The 8,745-nt window shown below is 39.8% G+C and overlaps 1 protein-coding gene across 2 annotated transcripts in view; it reads right to left on the bottom strand.

The window, feature by feature from the left end:
* Positions 1-8,525, bottom strand: part of ZEB1 (zinc finger E-box binding homeobox 1) — a 111,136-nt gene extending 102,611 nt beyond the window's left edge. Inside the window, exon 1 of one of the 2 annotated variants that reach the window (XM_075212029.1) lies at positions 8,420-8,525. In XM_075212029.1, the coding sequence (XP_075068130.1) occupies positions 8,420-8,477 (58 nt within the window). In that variant the 5' untranslated portion in view covers positions 8,478-8,525. Of the gene's footprint in view, positions 1-5,854; positions 6,144-8,419 lie in introns of those variants that run through there. The other variant, XM_075212030.1, reaches the window with a different exon arrangement.
* Positions 8,526-8,745: the final 220 nt, after the last annotated feature.

Genomic DNA, 8,745 nt, shown 5'->3' with positions numbered 1-8,745 from the left:
AGCTTCGGCACACTCCCACTCCTACACTTCTTAAACGGACTTTGCGTCCGACTCTAAATGAGGTGTCAGAATCTATATTTCACCCCCACCCCAAACCCAGCTGAAAGTGGTTCGGATGAATATCCAGATTACAATGTAAGCTGCATTATTCCATAACCTGTTGGGCTCTTTTGTTATGAAATATTGATATCACCAATGAAAATGTGGAAAGGGTTTATATCACAAAAAGTTGGCAATACTGAAATTACAAGGAGCACATAGAAGAACTATTAAAGCTCATCTCTGTGTACACACAATGGTGGCAGCCATGTTGTAGCCTGAACCAATGTTCGTTAAAATGCAGCAGGTCAATATATTAGTGACCAGTGACATCACTGAGCCCCTTCTTGACCAATAAGACGCAGTTTCCTAGTAAACAGATAGTCTGCCTGCTCAGAAATATTAGTCCAGCACACAAAATGGCTTCCTTTAATATCTTGAGGCAAAAGTTATTATTAAGCTTTATTTATCTTACGCCACAGAATTCTACAGCGCCATACAAGTGTTCTTTAATATTTGTCACCTAGCGCCTAGCTGCTGGTGGGAGCAGCGATCTCACGGGTGATGTTAGTTTAGTGTTTTAGCACAAGCGACTCAATGAAAATCATTTAACAGTAAAAGAAAGTCTTTGTTACAGAGTGTATGAAATTATTACTGGCCTAAATTAACATTTGTTATCACCAAACAAGTTAAATAATGGTAAGAGTTTATGGTCAGGATATTTTGGAGTATCTTAAATGGCATCAAACATTGACCTTTTTTTTTTAATTAAAATAAATGACAATTCTTAACTGATGCATTCTAATTTGTAGCATAGGTGGGATTTAATGTGTTTTATATTTATTTGGTGCCTGTTTTGTGTAAAACAACACCTCAGTGGATGCTTCTGTTTATAAAAAAAACAAAACAAATCCACAGCACAATGGCTGTGGTAGTGTAGATTCGGCCATGTACTGTGACCTGCATAAGCTGGATGAAGGCTGAGCGCAGCAGATGGCTCACTAGACCTGGATGAGATCAGAATTCACAATACAATGTAATGAGTTTAACTGGAGGGTTACTTGAAAGCCTGCATGGACCAGCATAAACATTCTGCACAGATATACCTTCCTCATTTCCATGCATGGATATCCGCATTTTGACTGCCTCACAATTACCGAACGATAGGTGTCAAATGAGCCAATTAACTGACTAAATATTTAAAGTGTACCAGCAATACATGAAATGCCATTTTGTGGGCTAGCCCAATATTATTGAGACTCCAGGCTATTAAATCACTAGAAACGTGATCTTGAACTGTATGATGTAGGCAAGGAATACACTTTAAAACAAAAAACTGTAGGCAATATATAAAACACAACTTTAAAAAACCACAACAAATCGTTCAGCAATATTAACATAATAAACTATATATATATATATATATATTGAAATATGCACAGAACTGCATCACTCATTTACACCACAAGGTTTGTATGATCAACATGTTATGAAAAGGCAAAAATATTGAAAGATTAATAAAAAAAAACCATTCACATTCTATTCTTTTTCTATAATTGGAATAGAAAAATGTTCTTAAACTCATTGGTAACTTAAGTGTCAGCACAATGTAATATATTATTGCTTAAATATATTACACAATTTCTTTATAAAACATGTTAAATAAAAGCTACCTCAATTGTGTAACATACTTAAGCAATAGTATAATAAACGCATATATATATATATATATATATATATATATATATATATATATATATATTGCCCATAGCAGATTATAGCTATCACTTTATCTAGTCCAGAAAATGATAGCTAGATTCTGATTGGTTGCAATGGGCGAAACCTGTACTTTTCCTTTTTAGACTGTTTGATAAATCTACCCCTATATATTGTGGTACGGTGGGTACACACATATTTATTTCTTTATCAAAGATGTTCAGGCTACCTCAATTATGTAATGTATTTAAGCAAAATGGCTGCAATCTATAGTATTATTTCAGCATCACTTGTTTGCAGCAATGCACATAAAACAAGTAGCACATTAATTAAGCATAACTTTAGAGGCATCATTTAAAAATGAATGTTCAGCTCAGACAAGTCATCTAAATGGCCACTGAGGCCCATTTATGGCCATATGACTCAAACTCTTAGTGAACTCTGCAGAATGTGATATGACTTCCATAGATCTATAAGTGCGTTTATAGTGAAGAAATAAAAAAAGTTTTAGAAGTTAAAATCAACGCATGCAGGAAAGTAAATAATTATGACTGCTAAGAATATGTTAATGTTATCCCTGTTGGACAATATGTTACATCTTTTTTGTTGAGCCACATAATATACCTTATTAACTTAATTCTCATGGGGAGCGAGTTAGGGTCGCCATGCTAGAATACTGGAGGAAATCTAGTTTACTCTGTCAGCACAGTTTAACGAAATCTGTGCCAATCAAAGTGAATGACAGTTTTTAGATGTCATCTAGTGTCCTCGCTGCAAATGTTTGAAAAAAACAAACAATTCAATCACAAGTGCAGCAGGTTGAGATACAGAACGAATAATGAGAAGCAACCATTAGACAACTTGTCCTCCTTTCTGATTGCCTCCATCACTGTTCTATTTTTAATATGTCCTCTGCTCTCCGGTATGTTGCTATTCTTGGAACGCAAGCACAGCCGGTGGATTTAAATTAATGCTATTTGGCTATGCCACAGGAGGGTGCAACAGAAATACACCTACACAAAAACTACTGAGACTTGAGATCTTGTGAATGCATTAGGGTATTTTTAAATGACAACTAAACACACGTATTGAAATGTTCATATATGGTGCATGAATGTAAAATACGCTGTTCTGTCTTACTATGACTTTCCACTACAGTAAGAGAAATAACCAACCATCCTTAGACAATTACTAAATACATGCTGATTAAGAACAATAAGTTCAAAAGACATAGCATAGTATGTCAGTTATGTTCAATGTAACATCACCTGCAGTGCTCTTGTATGTTAATCCACCACTCTATACAGGGCCTGAGACCCATAAGAAAGCTTATGTAATGCCCCAGAGTTATACAAAGTAAAGAACGCTCATCATTCTGGGATGTCAACTGCCAGGAATAGCGTAGGATAGATAGCATGTTGCACAGATTAAGTTAAATATAAACACTTCATTGATTTCAGGTATATTATGTATATGAGTAATGCACAGTCTTTGCAACATAGCCATGTCTAATAGTTAACCTTTGTGTGGGCGACCTTAGATGCTACTCAGAAATGCGAGAAAACTACCGTAATAACAGTATTTACGCGCACTATTACCGTAATGACGGTAATAGTGCGCGCGCCGCGAGATTTTTGGCGTTTCCGTCAACAATTGAATATGCCCCATAGAATGGTTTAAATCACCAAGAACAATCAAAATAAACATATTTAAAAAATAAGACTATTATTTTAACTTCATAAAAACCATTGGTAGCCCTGTGTGACATGCTAGGCTACTGCAGGCTTTACATCACCATGGGCGGAAAATATTCTGAATAAAACATTACTTCTTATAATACTGAGCTGTACAGAATACAATCAACATTTGCATTGTATTCAAATTCAAACACAAGGAGGAAACTTCATTTCTCACTTTCATTACAAGAATTTTTTTCATTTTTTCAAACCAGAGAATTAACTGGCCTTAAAATGAGCCTGTTGAGCCTGGAATGTTAACTTAGGCCGAATTCCTCTATTCCCCAAATGAAAGTTTAAAATACAGCTAGAGTGAACATGATACCAAGTTGAAAGTAGAAGTAAAAAAAGGGGGTGGACACTGTAACAAAGAATGCAGTATCCAAGGCGTCAGCGCCACCTGACATCCTGACACTTGTTAACACCTTTAAGTTAACGGACTCAAGCACATTTTGTGGCAGGGCTTATTCTGGGAGGTAGAGATAGCAGAGTTTTTTTTAAACGCTGCAGTGCATGCTGTCTTATCATAGACACTGCTGTTGTAATATAGTTAAGAAGACAAACTGCATCCTGTGTGCAGTACTTGTCTTTTCAGCTCATCAACTCACTTGTGTGCACCTTGACAGCAAAACATGCTAACCTTGCTAATATTAATGTGACATTTTTTTTTAAACTGTCAAGGAAAAAAATAGTTGATATAACATACGTGTGCAAACTTGATGAAACTTCGGTGCACTGTAAACATACTCTAAAGAATACAACATGTATATTATATAAATATATATATATAGAGAGAGAGAGAGAGAGAGAGAGAGAGAGAGGGAGAGAGAGATACACACATATACTGTCATATATACAGATGTATATATATATTGATATATATATATATATATATATCTATATATAGACAGACATAAATATATATATATATAGAGAGAGAGAGGGAGAGAGATACACACATATACTGTCATATATACAGATGTATATATATATTGATATATATATATATATATATATATATATATCTATATATAGACAGACATAAATATATATATATAGAGAGAGAGAGGGTGAGAGATACACACATATACTGTCATATATACAGATGTATATATATATATATATTATTTCAGTAATCCAGTTGATATTTCCACATGTACTGTCTACGCAGGTCTGTTCTGTTTATTTTTGTTTTCATTGTCTACAAGATCACTTCTGGCTGTTGTCCTGACCAGATGACATGTTTGAATCTAGAGGTCAGCATCACCTCACCCACTGAATGACATTTTAGAAAGGAGAAAATAGCAAGTCATTCTTAACAGCAAACTCCTCCCCCACTGTATCTGTACAGACCTTTAATAGCATTTGTCCTGACTGTTACTAGACTGGGCAGACAGATAATTCTACACTCCACTAGTGTATCACTGTACAGCACCACACCACAAAAGGGCTTAAAAGCTTATCAGAATTCTGTTGCCATACATGCAGAGAGATGGAAATAAAAGCCTTATAATATGAGTAATAAAACAGTAGCTCTAATGCAGCTTTATAATGCATGAGCAATAGCATTACCATGAAGCTGAATGCATACAGTTTGGCGCTCTTGCCAAATGCTCTCAATTAGTTTACAGGCTGTCAACTTCCATTACCTACTAACCTAGTAGCTCCCTCCCTCTTCAATGCACCCTACTGCAAAGTGTCAAAAATCACATCTACAATAATCCAAAATAACGTATTTTATTTACAGATTTACAATCCAAATACAAATGATCACGTCCAATAACCATCAGCAAAAAATGAAGCTAAATAGAAAAAAAACAAAACACTAAACTACATCAATGTCAATGTTCAAAGTATCAAAATGTATGTTTATTATTTTGATCACAAACCCTTGAAACAAAAAACAAACGTTTCTAACCGAAGCTCCTCATAACTAACATAACCAAGGGTTAAAAAAATGGAAAGGATGCAAAATACACCGCTTGTCAGAAATAGGGTGTGTGATCATCTATGTCAAAATGATGTCAGATGGAAACAAGGGGGTGACGTCTGCACTTCCAGAAAAAAAAAAAAAAAAAATACCTGCAAATTGTATTTTTTTGTGTTTCATTTTCCCTGCCCAGTGCACCTATTGTTTTCTGGGTGGGCGTCATCAAGATGCAGACCATGCAATATGTCAACGTCGGCTCCACATCTTGTAAAAATTGCATTAAAGCAGAAGGTAAAAAAAAAAAGAAAAAAAAACCTTGCAAGAGGTAAATCAATGCTCCCTGGAGAACGGAGGCAGCAGGCAGGAGGGGGCTGCCAGGCAATGCAGGAATCAACTAAACACCATCTTTTTTTTTTTATTATTATTCCTCTACCTGCACAAGTTGCCATTTGGTGCAGCGCTTTCCTGGGCTGTGAGAGATCCTGGCTGATTCAATGCATCGCCCCCGATTTCAGATTAAACCATTCTCTGATGGATAAACGGTTTATTATCCATATAATCCAGAATTCTTCCCTGCTCAGGTAAACATGTTTACAGGGCTCCTTGCACAGGCGCTGGGTGGCTCATCATACCCACATGTCAAACACATGTCGTCAGCAGCAAGAAGTGCCCCCTTTTTCCTCCCAGCATCACAAGGCTTTGGAGGAGGAAATCAAACCGCTTTGACCAAACTTACCTTCCTATAAGCCGCCTTGTATGCTACTGTTCTCAATGACATGTATGAAGCCACATCAAGCCTGTATTCCCTATGGGGAATGAATGTGTGCAAGGAAGGGTTAAACCCAGGCTTGCTCTTTGCAGGTCGCCCCGGTGTAATAGTAAAAGTATAGGGTAGTCATGTAAGCAGCTTAGGTCATCAGTAAAAATCCCTTTCCCAACACAGTTCTTGCAAGACAGGAAATCCCAATACAAACCCTTAACAAGAAAAAAAAACAACCCCAGTGCCTTAGAAGAATAAAACGACTACAAAATGTGATCTGCACACAGCAGAGGGGGTATTACGACAACAACAAATATTTCCTCCCTCTTCCTTGATCTCTGTATTTTCCTGGACTGGGAAATATATTTATTTTAAGCCACTTCTAGTGCTGTGAGTGTCTGTCTGCAACATATCTCAGAGCCCTCCTGAAGACTGGGGGTGAGTGAGACTCTCAATGTTGGGATGAAAACTCCTGAATATCTTGCAATAACTAATGGAAACGGGGAGAAAGGAGGAGGGGGGGATATAAATAATAGGCAGCCAGGGTTAGTGAGTGTGAAATGTAAATGTTTCCCTTATATAGGCTTCAGCCGTTGTTGGACAGAGTAAAAGGGGCCCCCCTTTCTGCAAACAGAGACACCACCCCTCTGTAGACAGGCAGGTACCTCTTGCTGGAAGGAGGAGAAAGATGACCAAACCAGAAGGAAAAAAAACTTTACTTAACGTAGCTTAGGCCATTCCCCAGCCTTCACCGCACCCAAATTCATCATCATCACCATCAGCAGCCACCCCCATCAGACTGGAAAACACCCAACCAAAATACCCCCACATGTCAGCATGGCCAAAACCACCTATTTACCTGCATTCAGCTGTTCTACAGAGGGGCAGAGCTCAGATATATATCATGCATTGAAAGGGGAATAGAAACCAGCGCTGTGCAGAACAGAAGGGAGTGACTGGAAGTAGGAAAATTACCTTCAGAGAGGGTGGAAATAAGATCAAATAAGCTGCGCTGTATTAACCCCTTGTTAGATGGTCATGGACAGTTCTGCAGGACCAGGTCTGCCATGGGCAACCAGTTAGTGTTGGGTTCTATACAGCACAAAGGGGGTTAAGCCAATGAGTAAAGGGGGCGTCACTTTGATGCAGGAGCAGGGGGGTTGGGGTAATCCCCCTTATTTAGGCCACCATTTAAGGTCACTCGCCCATCAGATAGGCAAGTAGTTTAGGGCCTGGACTCACAACGCAGGCTACTGTACTTCTCAAAGTGACTTTCCATGACCTGTCAATCAAAGCTGACATTGCGGTAAAGAGAAGGAAAAAAAATAATAAAAACTGTAGCTGCTCCAGAACCTCTTTGCAAACAAATGTGGCCATCAGTGTGCTCTGCTGTAAAGGTCACGCCCCACTGACACCCAAGGTACATATGCATTTCACAGTTTTGCTTCCCAAGAGGTTCTGCAGCAGCTGTTGTGTTTTATCTCCACAAGGAAACCTATGCAGAAAGGATTTTTTTTTATTAACCCTAAATGCTAAAATGTGAGGTTTACTGATGTCCTGAAATCTAAGCAGTTTTAAAAAGAAATGGTTAAATATACCTGTGCTGTACTTAGTCAAGTAAAGTCTGTGGCTTAAACATAGTTATATAAATGCAGAAATCAGCAAGAAAATAGTGGTACTGTAGGCAGCATAAACACACACACACACAATCAATACACATATACTGCAGCAACAGTGCCTTCCAGAGAAGAGAAGGCAAACCCTGCCCCTCTCCAGTCTGATCACCCAGGTAACAACTACTCCAAGAGACCCAGAACACGATCAATAAACGAAGTTATTCCGTAATGACACAGTAACAATGATGATCAGAGACTGGGAGGACAGCAGGGGCCATGCACACAGCACCCACCTCTTCCTCTAATAACGTGGCCGCTGATCCGCTACTTCACCACTACCTGCCCCAGGGAGGAGCAGGGGGGATGGAGGAAGTTTGGGTTTGGGGGACCAGTGAGTGGTAGATAGAGGGGAGTGAGGGGACTGAGCTGCCCCCATACACCAGCATGTGATCAGATGCGTATAACGGTCCAGGGAGCCGCTAGGCGGAGGAGACTCAGCAGCAGGTAATCTAACGGTACACACAGCCCCGGCCCACAGCCCCTCTCCCCGCATACCAGCCCTCCCAGGACCCCGGCCCCTGCCCGCAACCCCCCACACACCCCTCAGCCTACGGGCACTCACCGTTATTCCGCCTCGGGTTCGCCTGTTTTCTGCGCTTACACCTGGGGCCATCCGCCATGATCCTCTCGTTCTTGTGTCTAAATGCTCGAGTCACCTCCCTCCCCGCCCCTCCTCTGCCCCCCCTAACACCACCACCTCCTCCCTCCCTCCCTGCTCTCCTCTCACCCCCCTTCTCTGCCTGGCTCTGTCCGCACCTGGTTTACGACACTCCTCGTTTACGACATCACCTCAGCCCCCCCACCCTGAGCACCTCAGTGGTGTTAGGGGTCCACTCCACCCCACACTGCTGTGCAGAACTCGGGCTCAGGTGGGGATGTGCCCACATT

This window comes from Mixophyes fleayi, chromosome 5 (assembly GCF_038048845.1).
Source record: "Mixophyes fleayi isolate aMixFle1 chromosome 5, aMixFle1.hap1, whole genome shotgun sequence".
Classification (NCBI taxonomy): domain Eukaryota; kingdom Metazoa; phylum Chordata; class Amphibia; order Anura; family Limnodynastidae; genus Mixophyes; species Mixophyes fleayi.
This window is presented reverse-complemented; position numbering and strand designations above follow the sequence as displayed.